The sequence below is a fragment of the Protobothrops mucrosquamatus genome, unplaced genomic scaffold, assembly GCF_001527695.2.
Source record: "Protobothrops mucrosquamatus isolate PMUCROS unplaced genomic scaffold, P.Mucros_1.0 scaffold126, whole genome shotgun sequence".
Taxonomy (NCBI): domain Eukaryota; kingdom Metazoa; phylum Chordata; class Lepidosauria; order Squamata; family Viperidae; genus Protobothrops; species Protobothrops mucrosquamatus.
The window spans coordinates 261038-288370 of NW_015386493.1; the positions used below are offsets into that span (position 1 = coordinate 261038).

A 27333-nucleotide genomic window follows, 5' to 3' on the forward strand; every position below is an offset into this window, starting at 1 on the left:
ACTAATCTTTTCTCTATTTCTATAGCACAATATATATCCTTATACTTCCTCATATAGAAAGCAAAATGTTGCTTATGCCATGATTTAATAACATTTTTCTCTTTGCATCACAGAGTTGTACTGAATCTAGGCCATGTTATGTTTATTACATTTATTATATTATATTCTGGCTCTTAAGTTCTCTAGGCCATTCCTTGCTGGCTCTCTATCTTTAATATTCTAACTTTAACCCATTTATTTTATACCAATAATTTACTGCCTTCTCAATTTGTACTAGGAAATGTATTGGCCGACTAGATTGCATTTCTCTTTATCTGTTTCCTTTTATATAGTCTGTTTGATTCCAGTATTGCTCATCTGGTGATGTCCAAATATTCAGTATCTCTATATTGCTTGAAGCAGTATTTGTGAATAAATAATTTGCTTCACAAAACCTTATCATCTTAACATAGTCCATTTTTCTTTATTTTTCCAAATTCAGCATTCCCACCACCCTTTAGAAGTCTTCCTTTCTTGATACTGCATTTATTATCTTGTCCAATTTGACATGGAAGCCTCGAGTATCTTTTACCCTTATGTCTTACTAAGGTGATAGTAAAGTGATTGATGTTTATACTATATCCACTGTTTCTGTCATTTATCGGGTTACAGTTCGGTATTTACCTATGTCCTTTTTAATATGATTGCCATCCCATTTCTTCATATGGTCTCAAACACATTTCAATTATGAATGATTGAATGATGAAAAATGAACATAATTATCTGAATTAAAGTGGGTCATTCCAGGCCCAGGTCAGACAAGAGGCAGCTTAGCCCTCAGCAGGAATGTGGACATGGTAAATGTCTCAGAAGGGACCTTTCCTAGTTTTTTGGGTTGTAAAGGCCATGTGAAGAAACTTTCAGATGTGCAAGAGTCTGTTAATGTAATGTAACCAGACAGTAAAGTAGAGCTAGTCCTTCTGAGCAAGCTTCTTGCCTATGTTTATTTATTTATAAATCACATTTAGAGAATATCTATCTCACAGAGTGACTTCTTGTCTAGACTATTTTGCTGCGCTGACACCCCAACCGGTTCTCCCCTCCTTCTCCCTCCCCTTCTGATATATTATTCCTTCAAGGAATATTTAAAAACATACTAGGAGCTCATGACTTGTTTGAGATGACTTGATATATTTTATACTTTGAATAGACCTTTTTAAAACATGCTTGTTAGCGTTACAAGATTTCCATCAGTAAGACTTATTATCATTTTTATGGGACTCATAAACATTTAATAATTTTGTCTCTCTCTCTCTCTTTCTTTTTACCTCAGCCCAATTATGGAAGCATTTGGCAATGCAAAGACTGTTTACAACAACAACTCTAGTCGCTTTGGGAAATTTGTTCAGCTGAACGTCTGTCAGAAAGGCAATATTCAGGGAGGAAAAATTGTAGACTGTATCCTGCATTTTCTGTGCCTTGTAATTATTGTATGAGCTCTCTCTCTCTCTCTCTGTGTGTGTGTGTGTGTGTGTGTTTCTCAATATCATATATCATATAATCTATTTATCTGGTGTTAAATTTATTTATCTGGTGAAAAAAGGCAGCTTGTCTATTTTACTTTATTCCAAAATTGCACATTAGAATATTAAAAACTCTGAAAAATCCTCTTCTCTTTCTCTCATGGTTTAATGTAGGAAGCTTTCTTGAAAAAATTAGAAAATGTACATTTTTAATTTTTTTTATCACTCATTCGTTTAATCTTCAAAGTAAAGCTGTTCAAACTTAACAATTAGATGGCAACCTTTGCCTAGAGAAAACTAAAATATAGCTTAAATTCTATATTCAGCTTTATAAAATCAAGAAGATAATGCACTTGATTTTTTTGTGCAGTGTATCAGCGAGTGAGTGATTAAACTGAGCCAGGTCTGCTCTAATTAATCCTAGATATGTTTCCCTTTTTCAGTCTGTGTTGGTCCTGTTGCCTGGCTCAATAGGAAAAATTTCTATTAAGGTGGTTGTTATTTTCTATTAGTACTCCTTAATGTAGAAGTAACTAATCCTTTTAAATTGAACATATTTTTTTAAACCTTGTCAGAAAGATTGAGAGTACTGTACTAATTCTTCATAGCAAACAAAAGATACATGTGAGAGAGAGGGAAAGAAAAAGAGAGTTTTACATGTTATGTCTGGATCTGTTTCCTGTGTGGTTTATTTAATTCTTTTACCAATATATTTCATCACCAGACACTGAGATCAGCTGCCAATAAAAAGATAGTAATTAATACTTATATATAATGAATGAACTTTTAAAATGAAAGAAAACTAATATAAAAGAATACTCTTCTGAATAAACATTCTAGCAAAAATAATACATACATTACATTTTTTACAAGTTCAACTGAACCATTTTGTTCCTTGACCTATTCACTTGATGCCTTCTAAAGATTTATTAGAAAAGGTAACTTTTTTGTATTTTTTTCCTAACATTTTGAATTGTTTAAAAATGTAAAGGATTTTGCTGAATATATTTCTAAATGTTTTGTCTCATAGAATCGAGTAGTAAGGCAAAATCCAGGAGAGAGAAATTATCACATATTCTATGCCCTGCTGGCAGGGATTGAAGGAGAAAAGAAAGGTGGGACTCAGTTTTGTATTTAAACAATGGCTCTTTCCAAAAGAAAACATACTTTCTTCGTATCACAATAACAATCATGAAAATTTGAATTCTTTCCTGCCCATGCTATACATCTTGTTAAACATGAGTAGCTGAATCATGAGGGAATAGCAACAGGACAGAATTTCTTGAATAGAGTAGAAACAGTATAGGAAGTAGGGTTTTTTTGTAAAATGGGAATCAGGAGAATATACTAGTGTACTTATGGTGTCCACTTGCTACCAAGACATTGAGCGCCAAGTCCCTATATCGCTGTCCATAATGTATATAACACATATTGTATAAGAAGTCCATAAGAACATTGTTATTTCCGGCGGGTATCCTATTTTAATCTATTTCCATACTTTAAGTGAAGTTATAAAGCAGTGTTAAAATAATTGAAACAAACTTTGATGTACATGCACACATTGTAGTCAGGTTCTCCAGGCTTTGGGAGATTAATGCCAAGGTATTGATCAGGTTTTATGCAGATATTTTACCACTTTGCCCAGCATGGCTTCTTCAATGCAACAGTTCCAACAATATTGGTAGCCTCTGTAGGAGTTGCTATATATAGCCTGGATCAGTTGTCTATCTGGGTGGTGGATCATATCCAGCTTAGCAAGCAAGCAAGACACACCAATCAAAACAGAAACAACACCATTTCCAGCAATCATTTAATTGGCATCTCCCAGGAAGACTCCAATCACCAACCCCCCTGAGTTTCAATCTTACAGAGATTACGGTTACAATCCCTACTTCTGAACTATTTCACTGAGGAAGTCTTGCTGAGACGTCGGGGGGGGGGGGGGGAGAGACATCTGTAGAAAACTCTATCAGTACTTTGGTACTAATCTCCAGAAAATCATCAGTGTGTAGAACAAGCCTGAGTTCTTTATTCCAAGAAATCAATAAAAATTCTGATTGTTACTTCTCTTGTAGATTTTAAGAAGATTTGAATATTAGATATAGCATGATATAAATGTTTTTCCTCTATTCAGATGCATTTTACCTATCTGCACCTGAGAACTATCACTACCTGAACCAGTCTGGATGTGTAGCAGACAAGACAATCAATGATGCAGAAGCATTCAAAGAAGTCATTGTGAGTTTGACCAGGTTTTTTTTCATCCTTCCTATCAAGGTCTGGGGAAGAAAACCCTAGTAGTTCCAATTAGGAATAAAATATGTGTAGCGCATTGTTGAGTTGCAGAGTTCTTGGTACTCTCTTAGTTTGGTTGTTTGCTTGAAGATGATGGTGCCTGATGATACTTAATTGGGAAACAAAACTTCTGCAAGCAAACAACCAAGCATCCCCACCATTACCTCCAGTGCTTATATTTCAAATTTTCAAGCATTACATGAAAGACTGAAAAGCACATATTTGGTTTCTTTACAAAGAAATTATACAAACAAATATAATTATATTCCTCCTGCCAACAAAAAGTTTCTATTGCATATTAATTACAAATTGTGGATTCTGGATCTATTTTTAAGAAAGAAACATGACTGGTTCTGAAGCATTGCTCTGTTATAATTTGCTTAATGATATCTGGATTTATTTAGAAGTGCTCATTAGCCAGAAGAGCCAAGCAAGACTGGTCATGCAGCATATACAGCAAACTGAGAAACAAGTGGAAATGATGGGTTTTCATTGTGATCTGAATCTCTTCTCCCTGCAACCCAACATTGAAGTGGCAAGAAATAAGGAAAGGCTTCATGTGGCTAAAACCATGCTCATTTCTGAGAAACACAACCTTCTGAGGAGACTTTTTTTAACACTCTTCGTATATGGCAGATACTTGGATGGTATTATGTGATACAAATGAGCTCAAAGGCTCAGTCATATTGTGTGTCTTTTCTAGACGGCAATGGAAGTGATGCAGTTCACCACAGAGGAGGTACGAGATGTTCTTAGGCTCCTTGCTGGCATTTTGCATCTTGGCAATATTGAATTTATTACTGCTGGTGGAGCACAGGTGTCCTTCAAAACAGGTGAAAAATGGCTATTTTTCTAAGTATAATCCTGAATAACTATTTCCTGTCTTTCCAGATTTCAAATTTTGAGTAATTTAAATTAGAACTTGGGACAAATTTCAAAATTAGTTTCAGTTAACTTCCTATCTCTTCAGTCCTCTCAAACTTTTTCATTGATATGGATTGACTCTGAAATGTAATTTAGATAATCTGGAGAATGGCATTATGTAGGAAAAAGACTCTGTTGAGGGGAAATAATACTTATGAATGGTAAATTGCTTATTTGGTTTTTTAAAATCATCTCAAATAATACTGTGTTTTTAGTAGCTCTTTCTGTTACTATAGTTTGTTGCTCTGTTGTTCTTAGCTCTGAATAGATCTGCAGAGTTACTTGGGCTGGACTCAACACAGCTAACTGAAGCACTGACACAGAGATCAATGATACTCAGGGGAGAAGAAATTCTAACACCTCTTAATGTACAGCAGGTACAGAATGTTTTTGTATATAGTATTTAGGATCTCGGGGGAAAAAATCTCATTTTTCTATTTCTACTGTGGTGTAGTTTCCAGAAGTCTAAATAATATGCATGCCCAAAAGATACTATGTTTAATATGAAAAAAATCTGCCACTGGTACTCTTACAGAGAGACAACATTACATTAAAGCCTAGGGCAGGTCAGTCCATTCCTGGTAAATTGCACTTAGTTTCATGTGGAAATATCAGCTCTGTTCAGGAAGGAAGATTGGTTGTTTAATGACTGTTCAAAATTACAGTGGCCACAGAAAGGGTGGTTTACAGCCTGGAAAGCACTTCTGACTGTTGTAAACATCACACACACACAGTGGTCACATGACTTCTTCAGGATTTCAGCTCTGGTCCTGCAGTACCTGAGAGGATTTCCCCCATATGCACAGAGGGGAGCTGAACTTTTTTGGTGGGCTGTAGAACTTGAGAGCAAGAGCCATCTGCCTTGCAAAGCTGAAATCCTCCCGGCAAGCACCTCTTTTACTCGGTATGCTTAATGACTGCAACCAGGAGTGCCAGGATTGCAGTCGTTGATTGAAGTAGTCATGTGGACATCTCGCTTAATGACTGCTTCCCCCAATGACTGAGATTCCAATCCTAAGCATTATTCCAGTATTTGAGGGGCTGCCACAAAGAAGAGGGTGTCAAACTATTCTCCAAAGCACCAGAGGACAGGAAAAGAAACAGTGGTTGGAAACTGATCAAAGAGAGAAGCAACCTGGAATTAAAGAGAAACTTTCTAACAGTGAGGACAATTAACCAGTGGAACAGTTTGCCTTCAGAAATTGTGGGTGCTCCATCACTGGAGGTTTCTAAGAAGAGACTAGACAGTCACTTGTCTGAAATGGTATAAGTTCTCCTGCTTGAGCAGGGGGCTGGACTAAAAGACCTCCAAGGTCCCCTCCAGCTCCTATTCTATTCTATTCTGTTCTGTTCTATTCTATTCTATTCTATTCTATTCTAATTATGGTCATAAGTGAAGGATAGGAAGATAGGAAAAATGTGTATCTATTTGGCAGCAGTTAGGGGATAGAAAAAGAGAACCAGTAGTTCAAAGTTTAGAAAACAGGAGAGCATGAATTCTAACCCTGTCTTAAGCACAAAACCATCTGGGTGACCTTTGGCCAGTCACTCTTTCTCAGCCCTAGGGAGAAATCAATGACAAACCACTTCTGAAATCTTTCCAAGAAAACTGCAGGGACTTCTACAGGCAGTCACCAAGAATTAACACTGACTCTCAGGCATAACAGCAACAAAATGAGAGGGAAAACTTAGTGCTGAAAGTAGTAATAAGGTACAGGGATATGTATTTCATTGCTTGTCATATCTCTTAGAAACATTACTTTGAGGAATGCCATTGAGTCATAAAATAATCTATTTTTTATTATCCACCACCAGGCTATAGATAGCCGAGATTCAGCAGCTATGGCACTTTATTCCCAGTGTTTTGCCTGGGTTATTAAAAAAATCAACAGCAGAATCAAAGGCAAGGATGACTTCAAGTCCATTGGCATTTTAGACATTTTTGGATTTGAAAATTTCGAGGTATGTTCCAAAAATTTATATGTAGCTGATACTTTATGTTTAAACATCGTTCCGTTTCCTCTTGCAGATTAAGAATGTCAGTTACTAAGTATTGCCTTATGATTTATCTTTTTCCAGGTTAATCGTTTTGAACAGTTCAATATTAACTATGCAAATGAAAAACTTCAGGAATATTTCAACAAGCACATTTTTTCATTAGAGCAATTAGAATATAGCAGGTAAGAATTGTAAAATGTGATTTATTTTCTCTGCCATAGCTTGAATATTTGTGTTAATCCATTTGTTTTTCATTCTCAGCTTAGTTTTTCTAGAGATTTGATTCCCCATAAAATTAATTGTACCATTATTGTAAGGATGCATGTTTTCATCCAACTTTCTCTTGGACAACTAAAATAGTTTGTGCAATTTAATAAAATCTCTTTCTTGGGTTTTCTTAGAGAAGGACTCCAGTGGGAAGACATTGACTGGACAGATAATGGGGAATGCTTGGATCTTATTGAAAAGGTAGATATATAAAGTAGTCTAAAATTTAAGGGGGATTTTGCAAATATTGATTTAGTAATAATAATTGTTTACCTCAAATTATAGCATACTGTATGTCATATGTTCAGTCACAATGTTTGAAAAGTGTACTACTTTTGCACAGCTGAATTACAGATTTCACCTCATCATATTTTTAATTCTTGTCTATTAATAAATGGGGTTCGTTATTTGTTCCTGGGGTTGGGTTTAGGCCTCCCAGCTCTTTTTGATACAAAAATGTTTATTTATTTACTCCCTTGTCTTTTTAATCAAGAGAATTAAGTACTTTATTATAATGTCTAATATGACTTATTATTAGGAATACCAGGGTGTTTCCTGATACATTTTTCTCTAGTTGTTCAACAGCAAGTCTGTCCTGCCAGAGGATTCAAAGGCAACTGCCTAAAACTACTATGTCTTAAAACTACTATGGCATATCACAGAGGTCACCAATGTTTTCATGCTGGTGGCCCGGAGGGAATGGGAGCAGCTGGGAAATTTGTGCATGCGCATGCGTGCAGAAACGGGGCCATGCACACCCACACAGGGCTAGCGGCCCCATTTGCACATGCGCACAGGAGCTAGCCACTGCCACTAGCCCCGTATGTATGCGCAAATGGGCCGCGAAACCCACAGCTCTAGCGCCCCCCATTTGTGCATGCACAAAGGTGCTAGCTGCAGCTGCTAGCCTCTGCATGCATGCGCATATAGGCCGTGCAACCTGCGCACTAGCAGCTCCACTTGTGCAGGAGCGCAGGTGCTAGCCGCCACCACTAGCCCTGTGCACATGCACAAATGGGTCTGCAGGCACTAGCACGAGTGGTGTGTGTGTGTGCGTGTACTGGCCAGCCTGTCCCACAGCCTGGTGACCAGTAGGACAGGTAGCCCATAGGTTGGGGCTCCTGGCATATCACACATATATGGAACTTTGGGGGACAAAAAACAATCCCATGTTTCCTTTCCTTTGCCCAAATTGAAAAATACATAGTGGGCCAATTATGTCACACTATGTCATGTTCTCTGTTACTGTTCCATTGTCATATGATAAAAGGTTGCCAAACAGGATTGTCCTTGATGTATGTATATACGTGTGTTTGTGTGTACTTCAATTATAACACCATATAATATCTATATATCTATATCTATATATTTCCCATTTATACAAGAGAGAGAGGGGGAGGGAGAAGGAGAGGGAGAGGGAGGAAGGGAGGGAGGGAGAGAGAGAGAGAGAGAGAAAGAGAGAGAGAAGCATGAACAATATGGGGCCTACTTAACATATTTTTTTATTGTGTCTTAATTGCTTAGAAACTTGGTTTGTTGGCTCTGATCAATGAGGAGAGCCACTTTCCTCAAGCTACGGATAAAACCCTGTTGGCAAAGTTACACATTCAGCATGCAGTAAGTAATGTTCTTTTTATTTGTTTATAAATTCCCTGAATTTCAAATACAGTAATGTAAATTTTGATGGTTAAAATTCTGGGTTTTCACTGAGCAAATCTATTTGTTAAATTAAAATGTTTATTTATTAATCCTTGAAATTAATAGATCAAGTTATTTTTTGTCATCTTTAATTTACATCTTTCCTGAAGGAGATTTAATTTTACACAGTGCCTGTATAGCCATTACATAGTGCCTGTATAGCTACAGTGTTAAAAAAAAGTCTAATAATTAAACATGGCAGATTTTTTTTAAAAAAAATCATCTTTCAGCAAGTTCTGAGAAGCATAGTTTGAGAGAAGATTTCCCCTTTTTCTATATTTCATTATAACTAAACAGATTTGACTTATTTTTGTTCTTCTTATCAACAGAACAATCCTTTTTATGTGAAACCAAGAGTTGCTATCCACAACTTCGGAGTGAAACACTATGCTGGGGAGGTAATTTTTCTTTCTATGTTTATTGAAATTCTTCCAAAAAGTGTTTCAGGAGCAGCTTTGTTTTATCTTGCAACAATTTACAAATTAAATGAAGTTTTGAGTTATGTGAGAGCCAGTTTTGTGTAGTGATTAAGGTGCTGGCTAGAAACTAGGAGACCGAGTTCGAGTCCTGCCTTAGGCAAGAAAGCTGGCTGAGTGACTTTGGACCACTCACTCATTCTCAGACCAACCAACTTTACAGTTGCTGTTGTGAGGAATATAGAAAGAGCAGGAGTATTAGGTATGTGTACCAACTTCAGTTACTTATAAAGTAATTTTGCTGGAATTGGGTATGTCTAGTTTAATGAAGAGAAGGATGAGGGGGGACATGATAGCAGTATTCCAATATCTCAGGGGCTGCCACAAAGAAGAAGGAGTCAAGCTATTCTGCAAAGTGCCTGAAGGCAGGACAAGAAGCAACGGATGGAAACTAACCAAAGAGAGAAGCAACCTAGAACTAAAGAGAAACTTCCTGATAGTTAGAACAATTAGCCAGTGGAACAACCTGCCTCCAGAAGCGGTGAATGCTCGCAACACTGGAAGTTTTTAAGAAGAAACTGGACAGCCATTTGTCCGAAATGGTATAGGGTTACCTGCCTAAGCAGGGGGTTGGACTTGATGACCTCCAAGGTCCCTTCCAACAACATCATTATTATTATTATTATTATTATTATTATTATTATTATTATTATTATTATTATTATTATTGTATAAAAATTAATAAATAAATATTTTTCTATTCCTTATAATAGTGCCTCTGTGAGAAATTGTTAATAAGACAGGTTAAAAAGTTACTTTTTTCACTCTTTCAAACAGGTTCAGTATGATGTAAGGGGAATTTTGGAGAAAAACAGGGACACTTTTAGGGATGATCTTCTGAACTTATTGCGAGAAAGCAGGTAATCAGTAGCATAATCGCAGATCCTGGCCTCGTTAAAATGTTGAACACTGTAGGTTCAGAAAGAAGGGAAAAATGTAGAAATCAGTCCTAAGCTATTTATCTGTCTATTTATCTTTTAAAATATACTTTGTACATTGGAAAGTACTGTATTTCTAAAGAGAAGAACAAAGATAGTAGAGCTGCCATCTTATGTTTACGTTTCTGAATATACTTGATTAGTCAGAGAGATGCCAGACCTTTGTCTTCCCTAAATGATGGGATGGAGTTAATTTTATGAATGGTTTGCCAATATTATGCAATGTTGCAGGTCAAGGGAGTGGGCTTTTTACTAGAATGACATTCAAATTCTGCTTTAAGCATTTTTACCTTTCTCCCATTTTCTGTAATAAAATGGCATTTTAAAAGGTATCCTGAAGCATGAGAAATACCAGCCGTAATTTTGATTTAGTGATATTCAGAAAAAAAACAACCAGATGTTTCTTGATTTAAGGCGTGATCACGTTTGAAGAATCCAGCTATAAACAATATCTGTACTACATTTCATTGGGTGTATATATTTGACATGGATATAGTTTTTCAGAGTATTTCATAAAAGGTATTTAATGTAAAGTTTGAATGTCATTCTAGCAGTGATTCATGAGCCTTTTCAGTACAAATTCTTGGATAGTGAGTATTTTGGAGGAATGTATAAAAAAATTGTTCTGTTTATAAAAAGTGGAACCACCTAAAAAAATATTTGGCAAACACAGGCAAATGGAATAGATGTCTATATGTGTATAGATATATAAATTAGAGAAAAATGCAATCAAGATAAAAGCTGTAAATTCCATTGAGTTAATTCATAAAGATATAATCCTAAACTGGAGAGGAAAGAAGTCTCTGATTGATATGCTTCTCATGTTTTAATATGCTGTGAGCCGCCCTGAGTCCCATGGGGAGAAGGGCGGCATACAAATTGTGTAAATAAAAAAAAAAAAAAAATATTTATTGTTTAAACACTCATCTGAGTGTGGTGGGTTTTTCAGGATAGACAAATGCCAAACAAGATAAACACATAATTAGAGCATAATATGTGAAATTACAGCATGTGAAGAGACTAATATAATGGCAAACACACAAAATTATGTGTTTGCCAAAAAGAATTTCTTGCAAAGGATATTAATATCTATATTATAGACGTATTCCAAATGGAAGTTATTTTATTATTAGAGTTTGATGTTAATAAATTCATGGTTATCAGAATAAACCAAATCTTTATTATAAACATCCAGAATCTAGATTTTTTTTATAATTAGTTCTTATCCCTCTTTAACAGACTATTACACAACATTCTTTACACAAATAATGTATGATACCTTGAGCAGTAGTTCTAATATGGAATGATAGCACAACTGTTTTCTAAAATAAATAGATGTACAATTAGTTTTATTTATGCCCTTTCCCTCAGAGGCTCAGTACCATATTCAAGAGATTATTGTATTTCAGAGATAAGTAATCCATGTTCTCCAGATTTTGCTGACTAACCAATTCTTAGAAGCTGTCACTATTGACCTGGACATTAGGTGTTAGGGACAGTTCAGGAACACCTAGAAAACTTCAGATTCTGATGTATTTCTGTTAAATCAGAGTTGCCTGAACTGTAAGTTGGGTGGCAAATAAATTTGAAAAATAAATAAAAGTATTTGGTCATCCCATTAACAGGGGCAAAGAGGTTTAGTTTAGTTCATTAATCCATTGTGGTAAAAGCAGCAGAGAGTTGTAGCTTCTTAAAAGCTAACAAAAATATTATGACATATACTTTCAACACTATATGCCTGTTCAGCAAACGTAAGAAGGTGTTCTTTATAGGTACGAGAAGAATATCCTTGGGATACACAAAATGTGAGAGATAATATTTAATGTAATATGAGATGACGGGGTTATGATCTCCTCATCTGGTTCTCTGTAATGTGCTGACAGTCCTTTTCTGGTCAGTATATATCTTGATTCAGCTCCTAGATTCAGACGAAATAATAATGACAGTACATAAGTCTGCTTAGTGTCCAATTTTGGATTGTCAGCCATTTCAAGCAGAGAAGCCATGGGAAAAGTATCAATAAAAAAGCAGCCGTATTTTTAAAGGAAAGAACAGTGCTTGTATAATAGACTTTACTTTAAGTCTTTGTTTTTCTTACTTATTTAAACATTATGTAAATTCCTGTTTCAGCCTTGATTTCATATATGACCTATTTGAGCATGTTTCAAGCCGCAGTGGTCAAGATACTTTGAAGTCTGGGAGCAAGCATCGGAAGCCCACAGTCAGCTTACAATTTAAGGTTGTTTTTTTATCATCCACTGAGCTTTTCCAGACATTGTGTTTTGTAGATTATTGTTGCTTAAATCTCCTATCAAATCACTTTCAACTAAGAAAAAAATGACTGTTGTCTCCAACTATGAATATGTTTTTTTTTTCAGAATGTTTTCCTGATCATTTAAAATAAAATATGTATTTCTTGGCTGAAACCAGTTGTTCACTCTTTGTTTTCCTAGTTGGTTTGATGCCATGCATAATCACCAATAGCCTTTCTTCTAGGTGTAAGCCTGCCCTATAGATAAAGCAGACTTTTTTTTAGGTTTATCTCTTGATAAAGCAAAATTTGATATTTTACTCTGCAGTTCTATGGGCAAATATACTCTGCATAAAAAGAATCTCTGTCCTTGTAGTTCAGGAGCAATTGAACATCGTTTTGCAGTGTAAATTTTATAAGTGAAAATTGATTTAAATATTTATCTTATTCAACTCTGTCAGTTTTGAGGCCATTGACACCCCTCATCAGATAAGGATGAGCACGTTACGCATAGTGTAGCAAAATTTATTTTATCTGTCTGATGATTAATTTTACTGTGTCATAGAAATTATTTTTTATAAAAAGTATAAGGAAATCATAGTTCGGTTTGTATACTGTGCCACCAGGTGACGCTATTGTGATTATTAAGAAAACTTTTCTGAGATGGGTTGGAAATTTAACACTACCCTTCTTTCTTTCTCTCTTTTTTTTTTTAGGATTCGCTGCATTCCTTAATGGCAACATTAAGCACATCTAACCCTTTCTTTGTTCGCTGTATCAAGCCAAATATGCAAAAGGTAAGCTTAAGATTGCATTTTCCTTGGATCATTCACCATGTATCTATAGATTGATATCATAGATACAAATCTAACATATCTTTTGGGACTGTTTTTGCAATTAGAAAGGTAGGATTCTGTTCTAAATAATGTTACATATGGTTAAACAAGCTGGCGAGTCACTGGCATGTTTCAAAGCTGTGTTCACTCTAAAGGTTATATATCTTAATAGAATCTTGTAGTTTATATTAGGTGATCTAGTAAGACAGATGTTAGAAAACACTTCCAGAAATGTTTAACTCAGAAGTAAGCTCTAATAAGCTTAATACACATTATTTCAACTTAAGTGTATACAGGTAGGCTTTGATTACCCACTGTTTATACAGTGACCATTCAAAGTTGCAACATCAGTGAGAAAGGAAATTTGCAACTGATCCTCAACTTGCAGCCATCGCAACATTCTCATGGTCACATGATTGTGCTTCAGTCTCTTGGCAACCGGCATGCACTTATGACAGTCATAGTATCCTATGATCACGTGACCACCATTGGCAACCTTCGCAACCATCTTCCAATAAGCAAAGTAAATGGGGAGGTTGGCAGGGAGTCACAAGTTGCGGTCATATGGGGTTGTGCTTAACAACCACAGGTGATTTGCTTAATCCCATCCAGAACTGATTTTGTAAGCTGGGTGCGGTCACATATTTTACTTCATATCTGTGTTGCTTAGCGATGCAGTTGCTGGTCCCAGTTGCAGTTGGTAAGCGAGGAGTTCCTGCAATATGATTCCAGTCAGAATATAGTGGTTATTAAAGCAATTTTTAATGGATAGTTTTTGAATAATTACTCTTTTAATTTTCAAATAATATGCAAGTAATATTTATGTTTAGGTTATGATATCTGGGCTTCAAAACTGGGACCAGCATTAGATGGAAGCAAAGAGAGGGGTTTTTTTTATGCCCCTCATTCTTTTCAGGGTCATCTCGATTTTTTCAGCCCAGATATTCAGCCCATATATATGTTTGTGTAAATACTTGTATCTGTAGCTTTGCCTCTTGAGTGGGTTTGCATATCAATTATCTCTCAAGGATTCTTTTGTAGTCCAGAGGAACTATAATCATATGAATATATACCTAAGTGTATATATCCTATATACCTAAATGATTTAGAGATCATCCTAGAACAAATGAAATACTTTTGTGATTTTTCAGAAAAATGCCAGTGCGGCTCTTCTAGGAAATATTTTTTAAAATCTTTTTGCTAAATTGCCCTATTTAATATTATTGATTACAATTGTTAGATGTTGTTTATTACATTCAGGCCAATGTTTTCCAAATATGGGAATTTAAAAAGCATGGGAGAACTAGAAGAGCAAAACATAGCATATTTTCATTTCTCCAAGTTTGTGATTTCTAAATTTAAACTTATTTCTCGTGGAATAAACAGTTGCATTTCCCTAAAGATCATAGGAACTGTGGAGGGAAGATCAGTTTTTGAGAAGATAGCAGAGATGGTTTTAGAACTTGGTACAAATTATTCTTATTTATCTTGAGCTTAATTGTCAGCTATTGAATCTTGATTTTGATTAGTATTACTTTACTGGACTCTCCTTAGTTTTACATGCTTCGTTTCTGAGTTCAGTTGTTTCCAACTTCTTTTCTTCCAGCACAGAAGCATTTGCCCAATGATTACAGTCAAAATAATGAATCAGAGCATTGCAAATAACGTTTCATTTATTCTAATAAATGAATTTATCAGATGAACACTATGAATTTCTTGAGGAAAGTAACGCTGTCATTTTTTTTTTTCCTGAAAAGAAAAATCACTACAGGAAACGATAAGAAAAACTCTTCCTCTTGGCTTAGAATTGATGACAGGTGCAAGGCTTAATAGGAAGGAGGCCATGGTGGGAGAGGTCATTGATGATAACTGTTTACCTAATCTAGAGGAAACAAAGCTATATAGCTGGAGTAGGAATAGATTGGATTCCAGGGGCCCCAGTTTGCTGAATTTGGGTCTCGTTTTTTTAAAAATGGAAAAATACTGTGTATTAAGACAAAAAAGAATAATGGAAAGGCTGTACTTGACTAGTTGTCTAGACAGGATCTAAACAGCTATACTGGTACCATTGTCATGTATTACCAGTATATCAAGTTTAACTAATGTTTGACATTTACCTTTCAAGAAGACTCGTGTGTAAGGTCAAAGCTTTTATGAAGAATTACATTCTTAAACATATTAGAGATCATTTATGGACAGTAAAAGACACAAGACAAGAATCCTGCTTCCCTTTCCTCAAATGCACAAGAGAGATTGTGATGAATGCTTAGTTGTTGGTGCTGTTGTTATGCATATCATTATCCATTTTATTGACCAGAATTTTAAATGGCTCAAAGTTTTCTACTATCAGCATGTTTTAAAATACTTTTTAAAAATAGTCATTATGTTCCCATTATTGTATAGGCAACATCAATATTCTTCTTTAGGTTAGTGTCAATATTCTTTCTTGGAGATAAGAGTATAATCTTTTGTTATAAAGATTTGCCCAAAAAACCCTCCCCTGAACATTCCAGTTATGGCTATATATGAATATTTTTACTGAATTATGCTTTAATTACGGCAATAACGATAGTATTAGACTTATATACTGCTCCATAGTGCTTTACAGTACTCTTTAAACGGTTTCCAAATGTCAACATATTGTCTCCAATAATCTGGGTTCTTATTTTACCAATCTTGGAAGGATGGAAAGTTGAGTCAACCTTTAACTTTGTCAGGATTGCACTCTAGACTGTGGGCAGAATTTGCCTGCAATACTGCATTCTAAGCACTGCACCACCACGGCTCTTATAACTATAGTGAAATTATAGATATTAAATCAAAATTGTTATTTAATCAATGAGCCTTGATTAAGATTAATCATAACTTGTGGAGTTTGAATAGTTATACTCTGAACTTAAAAAATTGTAAACTTTCCCTTCCCTGTTGCTAGATATAAGAAAGCACAAGAACATGAGGCTTAGTAATGGGAAGGATGAAAGCCAGTTTGGTGTAGTAGTTAAGGTACCAGACAAGAAACCAGGGGACCATAAATTCTAGACCAGGGGTCTTCAAACTTGGCCCTTTTATGACTTGTGGACTCCAACTCCCAGAACTCCTCAGCCAGGCATGCTGGCTGAGGAATTCTGGGATTTGAAGTCCACAAGTCATAAAAGGGCCAAGTTTGAAGACCCTGTTCTAGACCCACCTTAAGGTACGACAGCAGCTGGATAACCTTGAGCCAGACACTGTCTCTCAGCTCTAGGAAGCAAGCAATGGGAACCCACTTCTGAAATCTTGCCAAGAAAATGGCTGGGACTTATCCAGGCAGCTGCCAGGAATTAACAGTGATTTGAAGCCCCACCTCCCCAATAACAATTTACATTGCAGGCTGATAAGTTCTTCTGTACTATATGATATCCTACATTTAATCTGTGTTATTCTGTGTTGTGCATTCATGATGTGCATCTTCCAAAAGCAGTCAGTAATATTTACCAAGGATGGGGAAATGTACAATATGATAATGTAAAAGTGAATAGATAATCTTACATATATTGTGTCTGATGTACACAATGCTCAGATATCATTTGTACATATAATGTAGTATTGTAATGTAACTATAGTGTCTTCCTTGAGAAAAAGGCTTGCTGATACTGATAAGTTACCAAGAAGTATTTATTAACAAATCTCTGCAAGCTGTATGAGGTTCTGCAAGTCTGAAATTGTGTGAATTGCAACATTCAAGTTTACTGAAACTGATAGGCAGATACAGTATTTTACTATTAAGAGAGGCAGAAAAATGTCAATGGACAAAAAAACTTTGAATAAAGTATTTTCGGAAAAGAGAAATAGTAATGTCCTAACCCCCCCCCCCATTTTAAGATTGTTGGGTATATCCTTCTTGCTTGTGCCGAACATGCAGATTATGTAATTTGGATGCAAGAGACTGAGAAAAAAAAGGACATTTTAGTAGCCACCAAGATCTTGGAGAAATATTTTCAGTTGCCAGTCAATTGCTGGTACATGGTTGACTTCAAAATTAAATTATGAAAGCTCTAAGGGGCTAATGAGAACAAGAAGATTGAGCAACATTTTTTAACTTGATAAGGATCTATTTGAGAAATTCCAGGCATAGTGAGCAATTTAAGTATTTTGACCTTAACCGAACCTGAAGTCTATAATCCTTACAATATGCAGTAACTTTGGGTCATTTAATTTAAGGTAATTTTATTAGAACTGTGTATTTTTTAAAAATTCTATATTAGAAAGATGCATATTATGCTAATCCAAAGGTATAATATGACTCATAATAGATTTTTTAAATTGCTACTATGTCCATTATGGACAACTTACATGAAAACACTTTGTGGGTTTGGAATATATCTGTTGTCTAGAGTAAAAGCCCTGATTTACTGCTTACAGGAACTTGCAAACCGAATGTCCTCTAATACCATCAATTTTCACTAATGTTTCTGGACCCCAAATTGTTCCCATAAATTTTGTTAGAAAATAACATGTATGAGATTTTGCATTTTTTCTACCACTTCCCCTTGGTGGGACGGGATGGGATTTCTCTACTTTTTACACAATATATATTCAATTTGGTGTAGCAGTTAAGGCATCAAGACTCATGGGAGACCGTGAGTTCTAGTCCTACTTAGACACAAAGCCAGTTGGGTGACCTTTAACCAGTTCAAATTTTAGTCTTATCTATGTTTTTTAAAAAATAAAAAAAATAAAAACAAAAGCATTTTCCCATGGGAAGGGTTCTTCATAATTAATTCCAAAATCTTATTTTGATTTTATCTGGACCCTTAGTCCATTTGTATCTTGTAAAAATTTTAATCGCCCTTTTGCTGTTTATTCAAAAAAACAAATTAAGTTCTTAAACTTGTAGTTAAAACTTTCTTTGGCTAAGAATTGAAAAAAGCTCACCACAAAATTTGTCCAGCTGAAGGTTTCTAATATCTAGAAAACAGTTAACAAGTAATTCTTGAAAGTGATTTGAAAAGGAATTATGCAAACTTAGTATCCTTTCAAAGGTGATGGTTTGAGCAAGATGGTTATTCCATCTCCCAGAACTCTAAGGCTGCTAGAGACCAGATCTCTTAGTAAAGAGCAGCTGTCTAGAACACTTGTGGATGATATCAAGTTCTTTCTTATTCTGGAGACGAATTACTGAAGAGCTGATCTACCCATCAGCTCTTCATTGAAATTGTCAGCTCTGTTATTTGCAGAGTTGTCTTCTGCCCACTGTTTCTTCCTCCAGAAGCCCTCCAAAATGAACAGAATAGTTGAACAAACTGAGTAAATTCTCACTCGTGATTCTTCGGGTTCACTTAATTAACTAAAATTGATGGATTGTTATAGATATTATTCACTCTGAGTTTGTGCAGTGGGGCATAGCCATAATTGGCAAAATTACTACTGAAAAATTCAAGCAAAAAGGGGGATGGAAAGACTATCACTGCCTCCTATCACATCATGTTGTGAGAAAGAGGACAGGCTACTATTGAAACTTGAAAGAAAGAGAGGTAGACTTGTATTTGCAGATCTTTATATTTTCAAGCTGTGCAAGTATTAGTGTTTTTCTTCTTCTGAATACTCGGGCAAACAAAAAGTAAATCCTTGTGAAGGATTTCTATAAAGATGGCTTAAATCCTAAGTCGATTCTCTACGTAGACATGGTAACAATTCAGGGAGATACGAAGGCCGATGATGAGAAGTTAGAAATGAAGCACAATTGGAGGGCAATTATTTAGAGTTCCTATCCCCTATGCTAGGTTTTGTTTGCAAGCATATTGTTCATGTCTTATCACTGAAGGCCTCTAAAGAATATATTTGTTTTCAACATTGTTCACATTTTCAGCACTCATAAAGGAAGATTAGTGCCCACCCTCCCCTGGAGTCTTGATTAGAGTAGTGTCTGCTCTTGAGCCAACATTGGCCAGGCATGACTTCCTCTGAGCAGCAGCGAGAATGAATTAAAAGAAACGTAGCCAAATACATCACATGAAACTCTCAAAATACCAGCAATCTGAAGAAAGCCCTGTTTTGTGTGCAAGTTTCAGTGCCTCTGTGTGAACGCGTGCTTAGCATGTGCAGCTGCTGCAGTTGGAATTGCAGATTTTTTTGCCATTGATTAAGAAACTAAAAGAGGGAATCGTTTAAAGAAAGTAAGAGAAATCTCTAATAGATGGATACTGTCAAGGTCATCTCCTACAGATACAACTTTTCAAAAATTCATTTTGAGGCAAATAGAATTAGGTTGTAGCCAGGACCATTCCTGCTTTCAAAACAAAATTACTTAATTACTAATATTTTTTTAAAACTACAGAGTCCGGCTATTTAAGCAAAGTTCTTAAATTGTTCACCAGCAGAAGTAGAAAAATGAAAGCATTAAAATATACTTTTTGTGCACAGTTTAGAAAGTGAGAAAATTATCATAATGTGTCAGGCAGTTAAGATATATATCTTTATATTAATCCCATGTGAGTATGTATCATATTTGGTTTTCAGAACAGTATAAAAGTTTCAGAGGAAGAAAGGAAGGTAACACAGAAGGGCACAGAATTGAAAAACATATAAATATATATTCTAAATAAGCTCATTTTATGCCAGTTTTTACAAGTCAAAATTATTTTTACAATCTTTGTAACAAATGTTGATGTGTACATTAGTTGGATATGAAATTCCAGGTCCAGTTGATAAAAACAAACAAAAGGAAATTGTAATCTTACCTGACCTTGCAAAAAGATGGAGGTTGGTTGTTTATTAAGGTATCTGGTTTTTTTTTTTTTTTCTTCATATTACTTATGTGAGTGTTTAACAAGATTGAAATATTTTAAATATATAAAGTAGAAAATAAAGTCTGTCAGTTAAAGTCTGTCTTTTGAAAGAAAACTATTTTGAATATTGGAACTGTTCAGGAAGAATTTGGACTTACCCTCTTGAAATTCTTGATGCTAAACAATGGTGGTTGCAAAAAAGAAAAAAGAAAGAAAGAAACCATTTTGTCCAATATATTATTTGTTACTTGTTCTATTTCCATTTCCATTAGATTCTAGCTAGCAGCAATGTTTTAAATCTATAAATTATAGATGAGAAAGACATTTATAATTAAAGGAACAATTTATGCAGATAAAATGGAAATACAAGAAAGATTTATTAAAATTCTATTTGGCTCCTCCCAGAACAAATGCAAGATTTTTATCCTAATTGTGTTCATTTAATAGATTCTTATTAAGTGGAAATAACTAGTCTCATTACAGTTGCAAAATTAAACTCCTATCTGATATAAAAATGAATTCCAGTCCTAAGTATTAAATAGAGAGAAAGACCTAGTGACACCAATATAATGAATAAAACTTGTATCGTGTCATGGGCAGACCATCCACTTCTCTTATAGCATATGTCCTAGATCAGGGAGTCCTTCAGATAGTCAGTCATTCCTTGGTTAGTTTGTGACTTGTACATGGGGCTGTTCTTAAAGACTACACAGAAGCTTCATGTGGTCCACAATACATTAGCGAAAGCAGTAATGTGCATGCCTCGGTATCCCTATGTAATGTCTGTGCTATACAAACTGCACTGGATGCCAGTTTGCTTCTGTGTGCAACTCAAGGTGCTGGTTGTTATAAAGGCCCAAATGGCATAGTTAATTCTTCACGTGGTTTCCTATAGCATCTGCCCAACCAATCCGATCCTGTAGGATTAGTGTATTCCAGGTTCCTTTGATTAAATAATCTATCAGACCCAGGAAGTGTACTTTTTTTTATACCAGTGCCTTTCCTTTGGAATAAGGTTGTGCCCAAATTCTACATGATTCCCACTCTGCTATTGTTTGTTCACTCTGGTCTTTAGAAAAGGAGAATGAGACCGCTAGCTTCATTCCATCTGGTTTATGGTGCTTGCCATATTTTTTATCTTTATCTTTTATTGATTTTATTATATTTTTTATTGTTGTGAGCTGCCCAGAGTCATTGAAAGTTAGATAGCATGCAAGTTTAATTTTTTATTATGGTTGGTTGCACAATCAGCCAGATATTTAGACTGGATGTAGCATTTTTATCAATCTATCAAGTCCTCAAGGATCTGGGATAGGCAGATGTTGTTGCTTAATATTATTTAGTATTATTTTACATTAACGTCAAAGCTATCATCGCAGGATTCAAACTGTTCCAGGTAAAACTGCCTTTTGCAATTGACTGGTGATAATTTTGTCAATACCAGTAGGTGCTTCAGATGTTTTGAGATTGCATCAAAGACAAGTATTGTTGGTGCTATCTTTGCTTTCTTTTATCACAGTTGTTCTACTTCAATTTGCAAGTCTTTTTATTTGTGATTTATCCAGTTTTTTCTGTTCTATTTTGCTGTCTCCAAATATTGCAATGCCCACTATCTAGATTTAATTTTTTTGTCTTTCTTATCAACAATTGTTAAGTCTGGATTGTTGTGTTTCAGGTCTTTGCATGTTTGAATTCTAAAGTCCCAGAGCACTTTAACTTATTTATCTTCTATTACTTTTCTATGTTTTGGTCCCACCAGTTCTCACTTGCAGGTAAATGGTATTTCTTACAGATATTGTTGCTATTTTGTCATGCCATTGTTTGTAATCACTCTGAGCAATTTTGCACCAGCTAACTAGATGGTCCACTGTTTCTTCAGATTCATTGCAGAGATGGCATTTGTCGTCTGTTGCTGTTGTTGTGATGAGAACGATGAGAATGATGTTTGCAAGGCAAACAGTGGGGGAACTTGTTATTTGAGTGAGTCAGACCAAGAGAAGCAATGGACATTTAGATAAGATTATAGGTGAGGTCAGTTCCAAGAAGTAATGGTTCTCTTGGTACAGGGAACAGGATTGAGGTGGTTAAGCTTGAAGAACAAGGTGGAAGCAGACAAAGCAGATATGAAGTTTTCAGTCTAAGTTGCAATATAGGACAGTTTTCAGTACTTTGTATCTTTATGGAGCTGGCAAGGGCCTCTTACCTTCCATGACCCCGGTTACATTTTTTCTAGGCCAGCATTCTAGGGAATGCCAGAAGCTAGATTGAGCTAGTGTATAATTTCTTACAGTTCTCCCGAGTTAGCATCAGTCTGTGGTATTGCAGAAAAGTAATGGGTAACTAGACTTTACTACCCAACACTGCTCAGAATAAACCAGTCACAGCCCACTGACCCAAAAATCTTAAAAAGTCATCTTCAGAGCTGTAATTAACCAATCCTGCTGCACAAAATAGGTACGGTCTAACAGTGTTCAAGCTTCCAAGTTAAGTGCATTTCACCAGCCAAGAATGATGGTCCACCATGAACTTGAAAAAATATGTTGGTTTTGGCTGCTAGGAGCTGCAGAAAGGTGATAATCAAATACTTGTTTGGTGCTTGTTCTGATCTTTTTGACCACAATTTATGTAGAATTTGGAAGATGCTTTATTGCATAGCAAGCTCTGCCAGCAAGAGAAAAAACGTTATATAGAATAGTCACATAAGAAAATGATAGAGCAAGGCAGATGTTAGTAAAGATACCTTTGCTTTCAAGAAATAGGAAACTCAGCTGAGGAATTTTTACTTCATTTTATCCAGTGATCTATAGTTCAGTATAGAAAGATCCAATTTGATCTACTGTTTAAGGGACCTGGCTAGAAACTGGAGACTGTGAGTTCCAATCCTACCTTAAGAATGAAAGCTGGACTGGGTGACCCTGGGCCAGCCCCCCCTCTCTCTTTCTCTCCCCAATCCATCTCATAGGATTATTTTTGTTGTAGGGGAAAATAGGAGGAAGGAGCATTAGGTTCACTGCTTTTAGTTATTTATAAAAATAATACAGAAGTTTTTAAAAATTATAAAAAAATATGGACTGTTTTTCTAGGTTCTGGCTATCACAGCTGAGATTATGGGCAATATAACTTTTAAGATTCAAGGGATTCTGGCAGCTTATTAGCAGAAAGGAGCAGCCTTGCTTACTGCCTATCAAAATTATTAATTAATAATTATATTTGTATGCCACTCAACTCTCAGCAACTCTGGGCATTTTATAATAAGCAAAGAAATTTCAATAAAATCAATAAAACATAAAAAAGTTAAAGATAAAAGATAGCAATGAAGGGGGTCTCACTCTTCTTTGTCAAAGGCCAGCTTTTCTAAACAGCAACAGGGTCCATCCATATGACCAGAGGAACCTTGTTCCAGAAGATGCCTGAAGTAACTGCATCTATCTATGAAATTAGGCTTTGGCTCTACACTCTGACGCACAGAGTAAGTTGAGGGACAAAAGCCAAAACCTGAGAATTGATGGATGAGCCATGGGTAACAGGGGTTTGTTTGTTTGTTTGTTTGTTTGTTTGTTTGTTTGTTTGTTTGTTTCAAGGAATATGGTATACACGGTAGGTCCAGCACCAGCTTGCCTCTTGCCTTATTGCTAATTTCCCAATTATGCCTAAAGTCAATTTTGCCTACATAATTTCACAGGATTATCTTTTGCTAAACCATATGTGTCAGGTCATGGTAATAATTCAACCTTGCTTCATGGTAGATTATTAGCAAAGATTTTTTTTTCCTTAGGTATCCCAAAGTACATTGTGAGTTAGTACTAAATTAAGACAAACACTGTTATCTCATAAAACTTTTGACAAAGTTGCATTGTGTTAATAAGTTACAGTTGGTCTCCTTCCTTTTCCTTACCATTTCTAGCTACCCTGCATAATATAAACACTAATTTTCTCTAAAAAATCTTGCAACAAAAATCAACTTTTAAAATCCCTGGCAAGAACTGAAAACCTAAAATCTTTATTAGACAACATTGCTCTTTCTTAAAGGGCAATGTAGTGGTATTTTGGCTGAATAAATGGATGTTTTAAGGTTGCTTTATGTATTATATTTCAAATATCCCCATAAAATTATAAATATAGAATCCTCTTAAAACATTATTGTAATATACAAATACATGTAGAATTTCAACTTTTATATTTGAAGGATTACAGTGACATTCAAAAGCAGCATGATTAGGTAACTTGCAACTAGAGCAGTATTTTTCAAGATTGAATTTCCATGCTGAGAAACGATGCAGTCTTTATATTTATGTGCAAGTCACTGAATTTAAACAGCTAAAGCTTTACCCAACATGATATTGTAATGATGGGAGAAGTGAGATCAGTTGTATTTCTGTTGGTCATGTAATTTTTAAATACTTAACTGCAGGAAACTCCCAGAGGAGGCATAAAGTAACATAAATGCTGGTTTACTCGGTTCTTAAAGTGGATTTTTCCCTGGGGACTAGTTTGCAGTTGGTTTCATAACTGGGAAAATGGGAATTCATTTAAGGTGTATCTGTGCCATAAGTCAGTTCTAATTAATCAACAATTTACCTTAATAGAGATTAATTATTTGTGATTTCCATTTATAGATATTTGTGAATAACAATAATATGTTGGTATAATTGTTTTGTATAATTGTTATGAGAAAATATGCAACTGTAACTCATCTCAGATTATACTGATAATTTAGCTTAATATAGTTATGTTACAGATAAAAGATGCTTAGAAAGATCAACATCCTTAATGTTCTGTATGTCTTAAGTGTCGCAGTTTTATATAGTACATTTTACCACAATGTAAATATATATATAGCAGTTCTATGTTAATGTATTACATTGTCAGCCTCAAATCTTCAGGACTAGATAATCTAATAGAAAGATAAAACAAATGGTTGAAAAGACTTTGCTCCTTTAAAGAAAGATATTATTAAATGTCAATACTTGTGTGGTATCAACCTTCACACATGAAAGGCTGCCCCAAATTCATCAGAAGATATTAAAATATCAGGGTAAAACTGCTAGATACTTTTACAACCATGGAAATTCACTGGGTGACTCTAAGGCCAGGTATTCTGTCTAGGGCCAAGCTAACTCACAGGTTTTTTTGGGAGAAAAGTAAGAGTAAGGATTGTCATGTATATTGTTTTGAACTTATTGAAAGTATATTTCATAAATAAACCTAAAATCTCAATCCAATACATACAGTATCTGCACAAAATAAGTCCCAAGGAGTTTAGTGGCATTTAGTCTTGAAAGACTACAGTGTTTTACAGCATTAAGTACAAAGAACTAAAGTACTTAAATGTCCTCTGTTAAAATTCCTAGGACTGAAACTTGCTTAACTGTGGTAACTTTTATCCTCAGTTTGCTGCACTAAAATGTGATTTGATTCCTTGTGGTTTTAGATATTGTCTTAACATGTTGGGTCACCACAGTAAATAATAACATGCTTATTTGTACAGTAAATTATGACATGCATATTTATAGATAAACATATCAATTAGCTTTTGTTAACTTGGTTTTAGGGTTTAGAATAGCTTGTGAGTCTAGTTCATGCTGTCCTAAATTTTACAGGTTACAGATACAAAACAAGGGACATTGGAATTTTGGCGAAAACATATTACCTACTTAGAGGTTCTTTTCCTAATTTGTCAGATAACCAAATCTTTAGTCCTTTTATCAATAAAGAGATACCCATTCTCTACCGACTTTCCTGAATTTTATTTACTAGCAGCAGAAACCTTCTACAATGAAGCTATGCTCATCTCTTACCACTTACTGTTGGCAGGGGATTAACAATACAGGGCCTTGCTACCTCTTTTTGGTTTCAGTCAAATACTATTGAGTCAGCCAAAAAAAGAACATGCAAAGCAATCCTTTGATGTTTCCATTGCACATAACTTGACCTCGTGGTCAAATTCAGACATAAGTCTCTTATTCATCAGACCTAGTTGCAAATCAAGAGGCTAGCTTTAGGAAGGTGTGTTTATTGAAATAAATCCTCATTTTTTTTTATTGATTTTCCTTAGCTAGTCTTTTAATTGCATAGATAAATCCAGGTTTATCTAGAATTTTAAATCAGCCGTTGATGGGAGGTTGCAAGTATTAATTGAGGAAGAGGCTGGTTAATGTTAAACATAGTTGGCATCGATGCAGTTGTAATGCTTAAACCATGCAAAGAAAGAAAAGGGGGAGAGGTTCACATGGGAAAGAAGGCACTGTGCATTTTCAGATGATCTGATAGGTTATTTCAGCTTTTAACATTACAAAAAGAAGCAGCCTTATTTTTTTTTACTACGCAGTTGACTGAAAAAACAATTCTAGTACATTAACTGATACATATATTATGTGGGTTCTTCACTGGGATCTACAGTAGAGAGTCTGTTGAGTCTGGTTAATATAAACATATCAAGACAATTATAAATCTCTTTTGAGAAGCCTCTTACTTTTTTGAAATGATGCCAATAGATTCCCTCACCATCAACAAATCTTTACTCTGCAAGTACCTGGCTGTAGGATGAAAATCAGCAGGTGGCAATATAATGTCTTCTTTCTTTTCTTGTGCAAAAGGAACATAGTCGGGCATTGACATGATGGAAGACCAGCTATGGACCCAATGTAATACACGATTATTTGGAAGAATAACAAAACTTTTTGTCCCAAGTTACAGGGCCAAAGTTTGAAATGAAAGAGGTTCTGTGAGTTTGCCATGGAGATGGGAATAATTTGGCCTTTGAATGTTGCCTGACCTTTGTTTCTTAGCAACATAAAACTAGTCAGTAGAATACGTTTCTAGTGCATCTAATTTAGACTATCAAATATTAGCTTTAAGAAAGCTAATTTCCCATAATGATTTTTCAGACACTTTCATTAATAAGCAACAGAGAAAGGAGATCAATTTCACTTGGTCCCTCCCCTTTCAAATCTCATTGAAATGGTGAAAAGTATTTGCCTAATGAATAAAACCATTGTGTGGCCAATGGAATTATTGCATGTATAATCTTAACACTGTAAATTTTGAATTGCTGTAGCTACCATTGTTGAAACTTTAGTTTCAGTGGAACCAGCGTACAACTGAAGTTACATACCAAATGGTTAAAAAAAACACTATCTTAGATCTTCTTCCCTTCTGCTTGTCACAAAAGTGTGATCTGTTGAGCTACTCGTCGCTCCCATGTAACGCCGCTGCTGCGCGAACTGCACTGGCTACCGGTGGCCTTTCGAGTGCGCTTCAAGGTGTTGATTATCATCTTTAAAGCGCACCATGGCATCGGACCTGGTTATCTCCGAGACCGCCTTCTGCCACAGATTGCCTCTCATCGGCCGGTACGCTCCCACAGAGAGGGTCTCCTCAG

The 27333-nt window shown here is 35.4% G+C and overlaps 1 protein-coding gene across 1 annotated transcript in view; it reads left to right on the plus strand.

Annotated features, from left to right (window-relative positions):
• Positions 1-27333, plus strand: part of MYO10 (myosin X) — a 106055-nt gene that overhangs the window by 34264 nt on the left and 44458 nt on the right. The window contains exons 5-18 of the mRNA XM_029283541.1: positions 1313-1437; positions 2427-2440; positions 2533-2617; positions 3637-3740; positions 4501-4630; positions 4980-5098; positions 6537-6683; positions 6801-6901; positions 7121-7187; positions 8511-8603; positions 9014-9082; positions 9938-10020; positions 12229-12337; positions 13066-13146. Coding sequence (XP_029139374.1) covers positions 1313-1437; positions 2427-2440; positions 2533-2617; positions 3637-3740; positions 4501-4630; positions 4980-5098; positions 6537-6683; positions 6801-6901; positions 7121-7187; positions 8511-8603; positions 9014-9082; positions 9938-10020; positions 12229-12337; positions 13066-13146 — 1327 coding nt within the window. The remainder of the gene's footprint in view (positions 1-1312; positions 1438-2426; positions 2441-2532; positions 2618-3636; positions 3741-4500; positions 4631-4979; positions 5099-6536; positions 6684-6800; positions 6902-7120; positions 7188-8510; positions 8604-9013; positions 9083-9937; positions 10021-12228; positions 12338-13065; positions 13147-27333) is intronic.